The sequence below is a fragment of the Protobothrops mucrosquamatus genome, unplaced genomic scaffold (assembly GCF_001527695.2).
Source record: "Protobothrops mucrosquamatus isolate PMUCROS unplaced genomic scaffold, P.Mucros_1.0 scaffold219, whole genome shotgun sequence".
NCBI lineage: Eukaryota > Metazoa > Chordata > Lepidosauria > Squamata > Viperidae > Protobothrops > Protobothrops mucrosquamatus.
The window spans coordinates 180,033-197,317 of NW_015386572.1; the positions used below are offsets into that span (position 1 = coordinate 180,033).

Here is a 17,285-nt window from a genome sequence, read left to right on the forward strand (position 1 = left end):
CACCACTCCAGCTACTCTCCAGATGCTTTTCTGCATTTTACAAAGACAATAGCCTCTGAACATTCAGTATTAAAAAATAGGAAGACTCTCAATTTTTTTCAGCTTTACTACTATGCTTCACAACAATTAAAAGATATCATGTATTCATATACCAGTCCAGCAGCTTTAAAAGAAAGTATAACTTTATCACTATTTTTATCAAATTCCTTAAAGTATTACTGTCCATGATTGTTGGCATTTGATCCCAAATTGTATATTGAATTGATCTTAACCACAAGAAGGACCATGGAACAAGAAGGGACATTTGGTTTCATTTGGTTACAACATGTTCTTCTTTATTGAGATGTGTTTCTAATATACCACATTTTTACCAAAACAAGTTAAGGTATCTAACAAATGTATGTTATATATAATACCTTTTCTTCTCAGCAGCAATTTCTTTGATGTGGATAAAAGATTTTGGAAATATTCCCTGTTGGAATTGAAGGGAAAAACACAGCTGTTATATTTCCCAAAATATATCTTCCTTGAACAGTTGAAAAGTCGACACTATGAAAGTAGAGGTTTAGGAGCCAACTCTGGTGAAGCTATGATACTTTAGTAATTGAACTACAAGACTGAGTTAAATTATTATTATAATGTTCCATACTTTGCCAGGTATACAAAAAAGCACTACCCACTGAATACTGGCCATACCACTTATCTTCTTTTGCTACTGATTTTTGACCATGCCTGGCCAAATGATACAGCAGTCCCTCTCTAGCAACACGTGCTGAATGTCCCAAATGCATTCCCTGACTTTTCCTTTTGAAAAGATCAAGAAATATAACAAGAGATATTTTATCATTTACCAGTGATGGTAAATAATGCTGGATAATGAATCTCTTTTACTAAGTCAAAGAACCTGTTATAGTATGATGGAGATGGACTTGGATCTGAAGTAATTCCACTCTTTTCAGCATTTATTGATATCTAACATCCAAAATTGATCTTACAAAGACTGTTGATGTTATGATGAGTAATTTAGCTGAAGTAAAGTTCTTTGTCTTTCTTTATTCTTTCTTAGTCATTTGAGAGCAGTGTATTTCAGTATAGCATATAATACTTCCAGTTGATGTATTTCCTGTGATCAGGAGTCAATCTAAAAATCTAAAAACCTGAACTTCATTCAGATCCTGACTTAATATCTTTACAGGTAAAAGCATAAAGCATTCCTAAATTAATGTTAATCTTGGATAAAATAATTAAACATTGTTAATTTTGAGAAACTTAAGCTCCATGAAAGAAAGCTAAAAAATAAGTCAATTAAATAAATAGCTTATTTAAATATTGCCCAGTCAAAACACACGCATACTACAAGCCTGTACATGTCTACATGGGACTGAATCAGTGGGGTTTGTTTTAGAGTATAAATACATAAAATTGTTTTGTACAGTAGAGGATTCTCTCCTTTACATTCTCTCCTCTGTACAAAAGGAGAAAAAAGCAAGTTATAACACTTCAGTAATAACAATTATGATGATAATAGGATAAACTCACCTCAGTTTCTTTATGTCTGACCAAGTATCCCCTATACCAATCTATGATTTAAAAAAGAGAACCATATCATTGTATTAGATTTTGTCCTCTCACACAGCTTCTGCTACTTAACAGTTACCCTACAAGCACTACCCTGGGACTAAGTCTCACTGAAGACAGCACATTCCCACAATATAGTTGAGGAAAAAAGCTGGCCTATCTATTAAAATATGGTTTTATGGTTGTACATTCATTCATTCATTCATTCATTCATTCATTCATTCATTCAACCACTCATCTCACCAATGCAGTTCGGGTTGTCTAACAGGAATTGGAATACAATATAAATACATGTATATTTTAACAAACAAATAATACCCTTCCCAACTGATTAATTGATCAACGCAAAGTGGCTTCCAAAGACAACCATATACCAATAGCATAAGCTTGATTCTTCCAGTGACCCCGATATGTATTTAAAACCAGCAGAGTCAGACCCAGTTGAACCATAAGCAGTACAGTACGGCTTTCCAGGGGGCAGGTGCAGCTACAGAATAGAACCATTTCCTAGGTTCCATTCAATGACAATCCCTAATAGATGAACTGAAGGATGCTCCTTTGATCCAACCTAGAAACAATGGAAGCAAAACTGTCCCTCAAGCACTCTGGCTCCATGCTTTGTACAGCTGTCTTAGTAATAAATAGCACCTTGAATTGCACCAAGAAGCAAATTGGAAGGCAGTGTAGCTTGCAGAGCAAAGGGGAAAAGTGAAATGTACCCATGATTGTCTGTGGTACGACATTGTCAACCAAATGAATGGTTTAATTTGTACATTTCCTCTAACATTGCTTTCCTAGAAAGGTGGCAGGAAAATGGGAAAGATTTAAATGATCTATAGCTACATCCAAAAATAGACCTGATTTGTATGACTTCCCTAAATTTAAACGAGTACCTTGTAATTCTCCACAATTGAATGTCACATCTCTGGGTTGTTGAAAACCAGAAATAAATGTTTGATTTTACCTCTGGCTTTCAAAAGAATTCAAGAACCAGCACAGATTCATGTATCTGAAAGCCATGTTTCCCAATTATCCTTGAACTGGACTGTTGAATTTATCCATATAGGCAAATGTGTCATTAGGAGTCAAACTACTATTCTGCATTAGCATTGTAGTCTCCATATGCTAATAATAATCATGCTAATTTTGTTTGCTTTTTGCTTTTTCAAAGCAAGGAAAAATCCTTTTTATGTTTTCCAAGTACACAGACACTAAACTGTCCTTGTTCCAAACCTATGGAGAGTTATAATCCAAAAATACTGGAAACCATTTCATGGAGCTCCCAGAAATTCCTATACTCCTGAGCCTGATAACTAGAAGTTCTGGGAGTTGCAAACAAGTACTTCTTGAGAGTGTCCAGTTGCAGAATGCTGAAATGTGATTTCTTGACACATAAAATGATCAGAAGAATCTCAAAGCTGAATTAAATAAAAATCTATGCAAGCATGCATCTTTTTCCTTTCCCCAACCCCACATGGACAGCCAGGTGCCTAGCAGAAGTACTGATGGGAAGTTTGAAGACAGTAACTCATTCTCTCTCTCTCCTCCACTAGTAATGAGAGGCTTGTATTGCTGATTTTAGATGTCCTGATCCATCAATAACTTTCTCACTAGTTACTGATAGCCCTGGCTTCTATGACTTTTACCATCCAAAGAGATTTAAGTTTGTGGCGGTGGCTGCATTTCATGAATGTCAATTCCATTGCTCACCTATCTGCTGCAAGCATCTTTATTTATAGCTGACTTGAATTCCCACTGTTCAGTTTCACAGGAAGAAGGGAAAGAAAACTTTCTAATCATTTTCAAACTAGGAAATTTTAGAGCGTCTGCTTTAGTTTCTTTAGGTCCCTATCCCAAAAATAATGCACAGGCTGTGCACTGATAATAGGTTTCATGTATAATGCAGATCCAAACTCATCTGAGATGAGGGATTAAGGTAAAAATGTTATTTTTCTTCTAGTTTATTTTTATTTTATTTTATTTTTGCTTTTTCTCTGATTAAAATAAAAGCTCCCATGTCTAGTTGAATCTGCCATTCAAGAGGTACCATAGCATCCTTTTCACGTGCTTGTTTATCTCCTAGGCCTTTTAGATTGGACTATAATTTAGCAGAAGGAGCGAACTTTGCTTTGACTATTGTTTCTTGGAGAGAAAAGCTAAGAAGACACCATGGACAGCAGCCAGGACAAAGGAAACCAGCTGAAGGTCTATTATGCAGCCATGTCATAGCACAGTTTCATCTCTGTTGTCAGAAAGCATTGATACAGTTCCCTCAGTTACCAGTTTAGTGACCTCTGTTCATATGCCTACATGGAAGTAAGCCAAGGAAAGGCACTTACTTAGTTCTCAAAGTCACTAAGCTACAGCCCCTCCCCCCAGTTGCTCAATGGCTGTATTGTTACAATGAGGAGCATTAATAATTGATATCTGAAATTGTTCAAGTATTAATGACTAACATTATAAGTTAAGAAGTTGTAGTGTAGTTGAGGATATAGTAATGTTGGACTGTCATTTTGCACTTATTAAGGTATCTAATCCTTTATAAGAACAACTTTCTAATGATCTAAATCAATGTTGTAGTTCAAGAGAGACCTCTTCTGGTAAAAAATTAGATAAGCCACTTTATTAGATAGATAGGTAGATAGATAGATAGATAGATAGATAGATAGATAGATAGATAGATAGATAGATAGATAGATAGATAGATAGATAGATAGATAGATAGATAGATAGATAAGTAGGTATGTAGGTAGGTAGGTAGGTAGGTAGGTAGGTAGGGAGGAAGGAAGGAAGGAAGGTAGGTAGGTAGGTAGGTAGGTAGGTAGGTAGGTAGGTAGATAGATAGATAGATAGATAGATAATAGATCTATCTAGATCTTTATATCTAGATCTCTCTCGATCTCTCTCTGTCTCTATCTATCTATCTATCTATCTATCTATCTATCTATCCATCATCTATATCTATCCTGTGCTATTTTGATAATTTTCAGTAGCAACACTGTTCCAGCACTTTTCTTTTGAATTCTAATTCTGTATTTGTAATTATCACAATGTAACATTACACTTACGTAATATGAAAGTTCAGATTTGTAATCACAGTATAACATTACACTTACGTACTATGAAAGTTCGGATTTGTAATCACAGTCTAACATTACACTTATGTAATATGGAAGTTCAGATTGCTTGCGGTGGTTTTCACAAGGTAAAGGTAAGTTGGATGCTTTGTGTGGGCTGGCAGGCTGCCAGGTGAGTTGTGAGTCTTCCCAGACCCCGGCAGCTTTGCTTATACTGGTGGGCAGTGACTCTCTCTGAGTTGCAGAGTTTTGCTTATAACAGTGAGCTGGATGGGTGGCTGAGATGGGGGGAAGTAGTTGGGTAGGGAGAGTTGCAGCAGCACAGCAGTTGTGAGTGTGTGCAGTCTACCAAGCTCCCACATTTTTATCAGATGACCATAGGATCGCTACAATGGCCGTAACTTCAGGAACAAGTTGTAAAACTCTTTGTTCAACACTGTCATAATTTCTAATAGTTGCTAAATGATTGGTCATAAGTCAAAGATTACCTGTAAGCCATATTCTCCACCACATTGGGATATTAGCTGGACTTTACCTGAATAGTGTCCACCCTACTCAAAATCCATTGAGAGTGACATATACATTTGCAAGTCCAAACAATCTCTATTAAATAGCCCTTATATATGAAATAGCTTTACTTGTACTCCATAGTCAACTAGTCACACCACAGTTTTAGCTTAAAAAATAGTGAGACCATGTTAATTCATACCTCACATGTGCAGTACTTAGCAACAAAGAAAGCCATGGTTTGCAGATAAAAAGTCATAAGTCATTTTATACACAACTCCAAGCTCAAGCTGATGAAGCAAAGGTGTCACAATATGAAAAGTACTGTATATTTTTCATGTTTACCTTCATGGTCTTCCGATATATGAACCACATCCCCAATCTGTAGTGATATCTGGGGCACTTGGATAGCTTTGAAATTGTATATTACTGTGAAAATAAAGAATACAATGTCATTAAGCAACTTTATACTTTAAATGGATTATTTCCAGATGCAGCATTCGGTTTAATATTATGAGAAAGAGCTTGAATAAGCCATAGGCTCACCACCCCTCTTCTTTGAATTAATTGTAAGAAAGAGTTTGCAAGATCTCACTTATCTTCCCAAACCTTCAGTTCAGGGGTGTCAAACTTGCAACGTCATGTGACGTGTCGCGATGTATCATGACTTTTTGCCATTGCAGGCAATGGGGTGGGTGCGGTTTCACTATGATGCATCCGGCCCGTGGGCCGGCAGTTTGACACCCCTGCTTTAGTTGTATTTATCCAACTGAGAATTGTGATTAGTGTTAGCTAATCACTTTGGGCAGGAGTAAACAAACTGCATCTGACATAGGCTGCTTAGAATTCTTCAAGATCATGCCTTCAAAGTGAGCAGCTGTTCAATAACTTTTAACAAGTCTTTCTCCCTAATGCTTGAAGAGGTCAATGAGTACACTTCCAACCATCTCTCAAAAACAGCAAAAAGTTTGCCACTGCATCCTCTGGAGATGTTATTATCACACTAGCCACATTCTCTGCAGCTCTGCAAGATAAATCATCATTGCTGCTGCCGCCACCACCATCTTCACCCTCTGAAAAAAGAAGAAAAACCTCTCGCACCTGGATGAGAGAAATAAATATGCCTTGAATTAAAGATAGATAAAGATAAAGATAAAGATAAAGATAAAGATAAAGATAAAGATAAAGATAAAGATAAAGATAAAGATAAGATAAGATAAGATAAGATAAGATAAGATAGATAAGATAAGATAAGATAAGATAAGATAAGATAACCTTTATTGTTGTTTTTATACTGTGGGCACAATGGCACACATCAAAAATGAAATTTAGTTGCCCACTCTCAAAGTGAAACACACACATGACACACACCTAAACATACTGTGAACAACATATGTATAGACCCACATCCCTACATATACGTAGCAAATAAATATTAAATATTGTCCATCTTGAATATATAACAGAAGGAGGAAACTTGAGAGTTCACAAGGTTAATGCTGTATGGAATGAAATTATGGTGAATTATGGGATGATTTTAGATTTGGGCACAACAGTAATTATTCTCAGTTTCCCGTGGAAGGCAGAAAACCCCCCTTTGCTGTCCTTAGTTTAATGCCACAGAGCACAGAGAAAAGAAGTTCTCTGACACTGGTATGATACTCCAGTGTATGGAATGAAACAGACCAATGGGAGATAAAATGATTTGAAAGTCACTTTGATTTTCAGTCAAATTATGTCAACTCCATATCAAAAGGAACCAAAGCTGCATGAGAAAGTTTGATTCACAAGTCAAGATTATTTGGTTGTATTGCAGTTTGGAAAGCTAACCCCAAACATAAGAAATACATGTGCTAAGTGGTAAATACAAATAAAGAGTATCTGTACTCAGAACGATATAATTAGAGAGCTGTATATGTTTAGGCACTGTTGTGCTATTTAGGGAATAAAATCTGCACTTAGATGATGAAAAATGTATTGTGAGAATTCAGAGAACCAACTTTCATTAGCAAAACTGTTTTCAGCTAGTACAAAACAATTTAGGTGATGTACTATGTTTGGGCCATAACTGTACCACTTGTGAAACAATTCCTCCACAAGTTCTATTAAACCAACCAAGAGCAAAAACAAAATTAGATTCATCACCAAGTGTAAATTGGGCTTTCAGTCTGAAATAAATGTATTTGTGCTGCGTTCTCCAAAAGAATCCAGACACTTGAATCCTAAGCACATATTAAATGGTTATTCCAAATTCTCCTCCTTGCCACCTATTTCATTCAAAATTTGTTTTGGCATTCTTTCCAGCACGCTAGCCAATATGCATAGAAAGTGATTTCAAGAGATAGCCAAGACAATTCAGTAACAATAATTACCTTGTAACAACAATTAAGGCCATTGTGTTAGTACATTTTGTTCTCAGATTTGACTCTCTTTGTTGATCAGCTTCCCAAACAAAACGTATTTACAGTTATATTGCATCAAGCTGTTTCTTACAGCATGATGTGAATATTCTTCACTGTTTTTACATTAAAATACTAAATGTTCAATGGTAAAGATGTTTTTAAAGGAGACTTTTATTTCACAATTGCCTTATTCACAATATTACATATCTGGGTCCAGATAACATCATTTCCCATTTTTTGAAATCTTCCTATATCTTTCTTTTTTAATTTCTTTTTTTAAAAATTAATTGTTAGAGAGGAAAAGACAGCCTGCTTGCTACTAATTAGCAGCATTAATCGAATTGAATGACTAAATTAAAAGCCTTTCCTATGCTAGCACCCAATTATAAGGTCAATGACACCCTAAAAGTCTTGAAGACAGTTTGGGACTGTTTTCATTATATTTACATTACATATTATATTATTTAAGGAAGGAGGTGATATATTTATTTTAAATGAAATTTCAAGAGACACAAAGATGACACTGTCAACACCCAGATGGAAACAAAAATCTTAAAAGAACTTGTGGGACAAATTAGGATGAAAAATCATACCACTGAAAATCAGCAACACAGTGGTTTATAGTTTCGATCAGAGTGACTGCACAGGGCCCATATCTAGGGTATAGTTTCTATTTCTCTTTTACTAGGACTATCAAACCTGAACTGCAAACATCCAGACAACCATAAATCAGCCAGCCAAGAATTAATTCTCTGCATGTCTTTGGTGCCATCTCGACATCATATTCAGTGGCGGGATTCAGCCAGTTCACACCTATTTGGCAGAACTGGTAGCTAATTTTTTGTTGCCCAGACCCAGAATGGACTTCTGGAAGCGGCATCCACACAGAGAACCAGTTGTTCACATATTTGAATCCCACCACTGATTATATTGATATTTGCAGTTCTGATTCAATAAGCCTCCTGCTGTTTCAATCTTTCTCCAGAGTTCTTTCTTCCATATAGAATTAGAATTAATTCAAAGGACCCATTCTTTTCATTTCTCTCAATTTTTAGAAACTATTCCAAACTACTCAAAGGTGCTTTTTCATGAGGCAAATGGACTTCCTTGTTTTTCTTTGCAGATGTTTCACTTCTCATCCAAGAAGCTTCTTCAGCTATTCCAAACTACTGTTTCAAGATGAAGCTGGCTCACCAAATGGATCTTGGAATTCCATGCCCAAACTCTTTGTGTCATTTGCTTTTTCAAAGTGTGGTTTCAAAGGGTCCTAGATAGATGGAAACGGACCTTACCATTGCTTTCACCTTGAACCTTTCTGCCTCAATGGATGGGATTTGCCCTAGCTGGGAAAATATGATGATTATATATAAATCACTTTTTTTAAACTGGAATCAAATAATGTAAGGACAGAAGTTCAGTTATGAAACATTGCAAGCATATCTTGTTAAATGTATTTATTGCAATTCTATCTTGAATTCTCCCAGTAATGCAAAGAGGGATTTATCCTCACAACAACTCTATGAAGTAGATCAGGCTGAGACATAGTGACCAAAGTCTAGTAAACATCATAGCTGAGACTCTCAATTCTAGTCTGACTCTGTAGATCACATATAGATACTGACATTCCTTTTCATCCCTAATGTTTTCTTTATTTATCTTTTGTTCAATAAGAATTCCATTGTAATATGATTGTAATATGGAAGGGGTATCCTATTTTTTTTAATATACTGGGTACAATAAAGTAAATACCACTTTGATTTAATCACATCAGTACCAAACATTAGTTTCTTAATTACTGGGTTAATTTAAACTCTAGTCCATTCCTTTGTCTGTGGCATGTTAAATCATTTCAAACCTAGGGCCTTTCAAACTGTTGTAGTCTTAATACTTAAAAATCAAGGACTGGAAGGATGGAATCAAGTAAGAGACTTTGTTCTTTCCTTGTAGGAAAAATATGAAGTGTCACATATCAGCTCCAAAACCAAGAAAGGCACATTGTGATTCTTCCAAGCGGATTTTTTTTATTTCCACACCTATAGACAGAATCTTGCCAAACTAAAACAGACGACCACCCACATAAAGCATATACTCTGGGAACTATTAGGTAAAGGCTGTCTTCACCCTCTTTCTCTTAGACAAAATATCTGAACTGAGTTGTTTTTTATTCCTCTGGATTCACTCCCTCCTGGAAATCCCACCCATTACATTCCATCACATGCAGAAGGGAAGCCCCTTGGTAATGCTTTAATAATTAAATGTGCCTTTAAAAGGGCAGCCATAAATCCTTCATTTGTCAACTCACTTAAAAATAAATAAATAAAGAGTACATACTTAAATGAACGGATCACATTACAACTTCAGAAAATATATCACAGACTGATTAACATAGTTGGAAGGCACCAGAGGAAGAACGCTGCTACCTAGATAACTGCAATAGTATTAATTTATTACAAATGTAGAATTCAATCTGCCAACCTTTGTCAAAATTTGCCTCATTCTTAACCTTGCACTCATTTTATTTCATGCTTTTTATTTCCATTTTTGTTCTTAAAGGAAACAATTTCATAAAGCAGGTGTGAGGAAGTAAATGTACATTTACTCTCCTAGAATCACTGGATTGGTTCTGCTTGTGCCAGGAAGAGAACAGTATAGAACTTAATAATATTCAGAATTTAGCAATTTTGCCTTAATAGAATAACGTACTTTGCTGATGGTACCTTAGGAAAGGGCTTTAGCATGATGACATCCAAACAACTGACAAAGGAAGTGGTTTTGCCGCCTTAATGTTTTTTGAACAAGTGGAAACTTACAGCTAAGTTCTGCCACGTCATTTGATACTATGAATCTGATTCTTAAAAATTGATAACGGACAGGGAGTAAAGAGAGTCAAGCTCTTTGAACACTGTGAATTCCTATATATGAATTCAGGAGGCCAAATGAAAAAATAATAATTTTAAAAATCTGTATCAGTGAATGGCTTCTTTGTGCTTATATAATTACAAACTCTTTCCCTTTTTTTTTAAACAAGTGGAATAGAGCTTTTTTAAACCAATCAGTTTTATATATTAAACTAAGATTATACAGGTAGTCCTCGACTTACAACAGTTCACTTAGTGACTTATGACTGTTTTTCACACTTAAGACCATTACAGCATGCTTCCAAGGTCACGTGATCAAAATTCAGATGCTTGGCAACTGACTCCTATTTTTGATAGTTGCAGTATCCTGAGTGTCATGGTTCCGATAGATGAAACCAATTAAAAGAACTTCAAGGTAAAGATTTCTTCCTTAAAGAAAATTTTATTCAGGAAACAAAGTATTGGCACTTACATAGTTGAACCCAAGACCAAAGTTCCCTCCTCCCTGCTACAAATTGCTAACAAGTTGCAATTCCCACCCCAGAAATTCAAGTTGCGATTCCCACCCCAGCCGTCATAAATCACATTCACCAATTATTCCAAAACGCGGGCTCTCCACCCAACTTTTCAACCCGCCAAAACTTTTTCTAACATTAACCTTGATTCTCACACAGTTGCAATTGTTATGGCTAACTGAAACAGCTCAAGCATTCCCCCTTTCCCCCTTCTCCATCTGAAAATACCAAACAACAGAAAAAAGCACAATGAAAGCAAAAGGTAAAATGGCTACATTTTTCTCAGTAGTCACAGCACTGACACTGAGGTTATGTGATCACCTTCTGCGGCCTAATGACAAGCAAAGTCAATGGGGAAAACAGATTCACTTAACAGCCATGTTACTAAATTGACACCTGCAGTGATTCACTTAATAACATCTGGCAAGACAGGTCATAAAGTGAGGCAAAATTCACTTAATAGCTGACTAACTTAGCAACAGAAATTTTGGGCTAAATTGTGGTCGTAAATATAGCATTTATCAAGGGTACTACTGTAAATGAGTGAGCAAGCCCCTTAGTTATGTGTTCTCAAGACTCCAGAGCACAGAATGTGTCCTTACTTGATTTATTATGGAAGAAGAGACAAGCATAGATATTGTAGTTTATTTTCAGCTATAAAAATTGCACATAAAAGATGCTGACCAAATATTAGTCACTCTAACATGCTTTTAAGCATTGCACTAGCCTAGATTTGATTTGCAGAAAGAAATCCCTGCATCTCCAGATAGTAGTAGGTTAGGATTCCCCCAACTTAAGTCCATAGTTCTCTGTATCATTCTGCTGATATTTTCTACTTCAGAGCACATAATTTATTGTTATACTATGTAAAGACTGAATATGCTCATTTTCAAATTGATTTTTCTTATTTTATCATTCAATAAAAATATGAATAAATATTTCTTCAATTAATTATTACTAACGGTCATTATCATTATTTCAGGTTTCCTTCATGAAATTCAAGACATTGGCTAAGAATTACTGTAACAAATCATAGCCTTGGGCTTTGAAATCTAATAGTGGACATTATGAAACGTTCCTGCTTATAGAATTTTTCCCCATTTTGACAGGGGAATGAACATTACTGTGCTAGATGCAGTCTTCTTCTCAAAATAATTGCTTATTACAGGCATTTTTATATATGCTAAGGAGGAAGGAAGGAAGGAAAAAAGCAGCATGGAACAGAAATGCAGAAGACCTGACTCTTCCCCAAGTATTGGGCCAGGATAGAGGTTGAGTTGGAAGATGGTTTGGTCTGGCATCTGTGTGTGAAGTGTAGTTGTTTTATTGATTATTGTGAGCTGCCTAGAATTATTATATGAATCAGGCAGCTATATAAGAATGTAAATAAATTACAAATATAGCAATACTGCACAGTAGTATCTATGAATACAAGATGCTGGCAATGCATGAAGCTCAAACGGAATTCTAGGCAATAACAAGGAGTAGCTATGCCCATTTGTCAACATTTGTGTGTTGTGGTTTTTGTTTGACTGTATCTGGGGAAATAGGAGCTCTGTTTCTTCTCAGCAAAGGGCTTTTGATAATGATATAGGAGTAATTACTGGAAGGAGAAAATGGGCAGCAAGGAAGAATTAACTGAACATTTTGGACTTACACTATTGATTGAACTAAATAAAGTGTGTTGCTATCCTACTGAATGATTTTATTAGTATGTAAAGTAAAAGGATTCAATATAGCCAAACAGAATGATTCACTGACACATATTCCTATATGTCTTGAAACCTTGCTTAGTATCCATTTGATTACTCAAAAACAGGGATTCAATTCACAAAAGGGGTATAGTATATGAAGAGTCATTCAATATTCAGCTCTTGGTCATGAACTTAGATAAGGATATGCTGAAAAGAGTGGGTGAAGAAGCAACATGCTGAACACATGAGCTTCCTTATAAGACAAACCCTCTCTTTTCTTTCCTGTTAAAATAATTGACTGCTTAGAAATGAGGAATAGACAAGGTCTTAAGAAAAGCCATCTGTGTTCTGAAGTTCCACCCTAGAGTGAAGCAAAGATGCCACAACTCCCATTTGTGATGCTCACTTGTGATCAGTTATTATTTCATCATTATGTTCTAAGTTTCTGAAGTCAAAGATGCTGATAGCTCTGTTACACAACTCACTTAGCTTTCAGTATATGAACTATTGTCTCTTTGAAAGAAATAGCTGTGTCATCATCATCGTCGCCATCGTCATCATTGTCGTTGTTGTCATCATCGTCATTATCATCATCATCACCAACATCATTATTTCTTTTTCTTAGTTTCCATAACCAAGAGAGCTGTAATCTAACTATGTGGGCAAGGGGCCTTTTTCAAGCTGGCTTTTGAAAAGTGAGTATATTAAACCATAAATTGTTATCATCATCGTGCCCTTCATCCACACAGTAATATTGATAGGCTCTACTTGCCAAGGAAAATAGGTTGGTGTTGAATGTTGCTAGTGCACCAGACATTTGAAAAAGAAAAAAGGGGGCATTGGAAGAATATCTAAAGCAGAGGCCCCCAATCTTTTGGGCACCGGGGACCAGTTCTATGGAGAGAGGTTTTTCCATAGACCTTAGGGTGCATGGTTTTGTGTGCTGCCTGCATCTCATGGATGGGGCTTTGCTTTTGTTTGCATGGACCAGTTGCTGGCATGCTGCGGCCCGGTACTGGTCCATGGACTGGCAGTTGGGAACCCCTGATCTAAAGTACAGTGAAGAAAATGCACTAAAACTAGTACAGTATACCATGAAAGCTTACTGAATACTGGAGATACCAAATTGGCTTACAGAGAAAAACCAAATGAATAATAGAAAAGAGACAAGGCATGGCAAGTATTACATGGCTAGCATATAAAAATATAGCAGGCAAAGCAGATAACAATAAGATCTAGCAATAGCTAAGAACAGCAAAACTGAAGAAATAGATAGATAGATAGATAGATAGATAGATAGATAGATAGATAGATAGATAGATAGATAGATAGATAGATAGATAGATAAATAGATAGATAGATAGATAGATAGATAGATAATTCTGGCCGTACAAGATGAAGCCTTTCAAACAAATGCATACAAAGCAAGAATTGAAAAGACAGCAACAGATAGCAAGTGCCACCTCTGCAAAGAAGCCGAAGAAAGAGTGGAACGCCTAATTAGCTGCTGCAAGAAAATCATACAGAGTGACTACAAGCAATGTCATGATGACAAAGTAGCAACAATGGTGTATTGGAATATTTGCAAGGCAATATCATTTGCCATAAGCAAGAACTGGCAGCACCACAAACAGACAAAGTAATAGAAAATGAAGAAATTGAGATGTTCTGGGACTTTAGAATTCAAGCAGACTAGCACCTGCCCCCAGACCAAAAAAAAGTCTAGAAAAAGGACACTAGCTATTGATATGATTGGTTTGAAAGAGGGGTAAAAGAGGCTATCTATCTTAAAATTGAACAGACCTCTCTCAACAGAGGGGGAGGGATATGATGCCACCTATATCCTGCCTACAACACAGGAAGATTCCACACCCATTTGCACTCTGATTCAGGTGACTCTGAGGGTACAGATAAACCGCCAAGTGGCCTCAATGACTCTCAGAGAACTAATAACTGACCTTCAGAATCCTAACAACCAGATGACTGCAAAGAATATAAATCCTTCCATTCCCCACCATTCAGTCATAACTGAAGAAGCTTCTTAAATGGGAAGCAAAACGTTTTCAAGGAAAAACAAAAACAAGGGAAGTCCAGTTGCCTTTTGAAAAGCACCTTTGGGACATAATAGTCACTGCAATACCTGGAGACAGCAAAAAGGAAGAGAAAGAAGGGAAGAAAATAATAGAATACAAAGATCTGCAAACAGAAATAGCACGGCTGTGATAAAAGAAAGCAAAGATAGCACTAATAGTGATAGGCGACCTGAGTGCAATTCCAAAACAACTGGAGCACCTCTTGAACACCATCAGCATTGACAAAATTACCATCCATCAGTTGCAAGAAAGCTTTACTTGGAACAGCTTACATCCTGTGACAATATCTTTAACGCTACCGAACATTAACATCTGCCTATCCCAGGTCCTTGGGAAGAAGTTGATAGGCTGATAAAAATGCCAAATCCAGGCTAAACGTCTGACCAACTGCAACTAACCATAATAATATTTTTTACTACTGCTACTACTATAGGTGAATATTTTCAGGACAGTTAATTTTAATTCACATGCTTTAGGTGTCAGTTTTTTTTATCAGAGCTAAGAGGGACTGATTTTCCCAAGTACTGAATTAAACTGAATTATATAATTTAGATTTTACAATAGTCAAAGCAGTGCCACATAGTTCAAAGTACCCCATTGTTTCCTTGCAACATAGAGAATGAAATATCTTTTTTTAATGCTTTACTATATAGCTTAACAAATATTTTGCTTTGTGATATTTTGAAAGATCCAGTCCATTATTGTGATCACATGGTTCCCAAGGGTCCTGGGGTGACACTCTTTTCTTCCTGTTTTCAGGGAATAAAGCATAAATATCCAGATTTCCTGGATGAGGCTCTAGGTCAGGGTGTCAAATTGCCGGCCCGTGGGCCAGACGCATCATCAGGAAACCACACCCACCCCATTGCCGGCAATGGCAAAAAAAAGCCCCGATACACTGGGCGACATCACGTGACGTCACGAGTTTGACATGTCTGCTCTAGGTTCTCTGGGAATAAAGTGTTGCTGGGGAAGCTTGTATGGATTGAAAAACCCAATTAATGGGCCTAAAATGCTTCACAGAACAAGAGATCCTTTACTCAAGCCTGAGGCTTGTCCCTGTACTTGATGCACCTAACTTGAGGGAGAATTTGTTTATTCCTTTTCAAAGGATTGAAATTATCATTGTTGTGTCCACAAAATATTACCTCACCCAACAATGGTTTCGAAATTTTCTATTTTCAAGTCTAACGTCTACAGCTCTATCCGTGAGAAAGCCACCCTGGAATACTGTGGGCTATGGCTATGTCTTGTCTGAATGAAATGATTCCCCATTGCTGATTCATGGAGGTCTAGCCCCAAAATCAGTTCCCTCACTTGCAGCAACTCTGGACTCTAGAGTTTCAACATGGCAGTGATGGAGAATGAAACTCAGACCTCTTGCAGACTCTAAGCTGGCTTTCAGAACGAAGCCACTACTCTAGTGGTTTGAGCTAGAAACCAGAAGATTGAGTTTTACTTCTACCTTAGGCATGAAAGCCAGCCAGGTGACTTTGGGTCAGTCAGTGTCTCAACCAACCCACCTCACAAGGTTGTTGTTGTGGGGAAAATTGGAGGAGGAAGGAATATTAGATATGTTTTCAGTTATTTATAAGAGTAAAGTGGGATAATTTTTTTTAAAAAAAGTTCAACATACAGATGTGTTCTCTTTCTGCTTTCTCAGATGCAAACCCTCTTAATGCTGCTGCGACATTGGTAGTTTAGCGTAGAATATAATTACATTATCATTGGAAAATGCACAAATAATGCCAGCAAATAAGGAGACTTTGTAGAAAGTAGACTGTATCTTCTAAATAACTGTCAGTTGAGTCAAATCTACTACAAAGAATAGATTGCAGTTTTTAAGAAGTCTCTACCAATTCACAGAACTCATTTCTAAGAAAAAAAAAAGTCTGTTATTTCCTGCCTGTATAGTTAAGCTGAAACTACAGAAAAAGTTAGTGAACAATAAGAATTTAATTTTGATAGCTTAAATTTCACAGTTAATGACAATTGAATAATTTTCACACAAAAAATCTTTGTAAATCTCAAAGAACAAGCCAAACTGAGGAGTTGCTTGGAAACAACCTTATTTTTAATTATTATGTATCAATCAGCTCCAAGTATCTCTCCAGTCTTTCTGGTACCTTCTGGGCTACAATTGCAGAAATCTCAGCCACCAATGGACATTCTGAAGGGAAATTCTGAGAATTTTAATTCAGTGAATATGAGGATTCCCAAGTTAGGAAAACCTGCTCGCTTCTGGGTTTTGTTTTGTTTTGAAGAAATGTTTTTCAGCCATTTTGGCACTTTTACCCACCCTCTGCAGAAAGACATACTCAGAGAAGAGGCTGCATGATACATACCCACTCCAGTCTTCTTTTCACTTTTGTGCCAAGGAGGCATTGCTAGGGAGTCCAGCAGTAAGCCGTGATTCAGGATGGGTGGCTGGGGTGGACTGTTCGGATTAATACAAATGAATCAGAAGGTAACTTTGGCTGCTGCAGCAGCAGGTTTGGGCTGTGTGGCTCTCCCTGTTCCTCTTCTTCCTTCCTCTTTTTGTATCTGCGCACTCTCCTCAG

General features: G+C 36.7%; 1 protein-coding gene across 1 annotated transcript in view; it reads right to left on the reverse strand.

Moving 5' to 3' along the window:
* DOCK2 (dedicator of cytokinesis 2) overlaps positions 1-17,238 on the reverse strand; it is a 90,533-nt gene extending 73,295 nt beyond the window's left edge. Inside the window, exons 1-4 of the mRNA XM_015814111.1 lie at positions 17,070-17,238; positions 5,508-5,591; positions 1,540-1,580; positions 417-472 (exon numbers count right to left, since the gene is read on the reverse strand). Of these exons, the coding sequence (XP_015669597.1) occupies positions 417-472; positions 1,540-1,580; positions 5,508-5,591; positions 17,070-17,109 (221 nt within the window). The 5' untranslated portion in view covers positions 17,110-17,238. The remainder of the gene's footprint in view (positions 1-416; positions 473-1,539; positions 1,581-5,507; positions 5,592-17,069) is intronic.
* Positions 17,239-17,285: the final 47 nt, after the last annotated feature.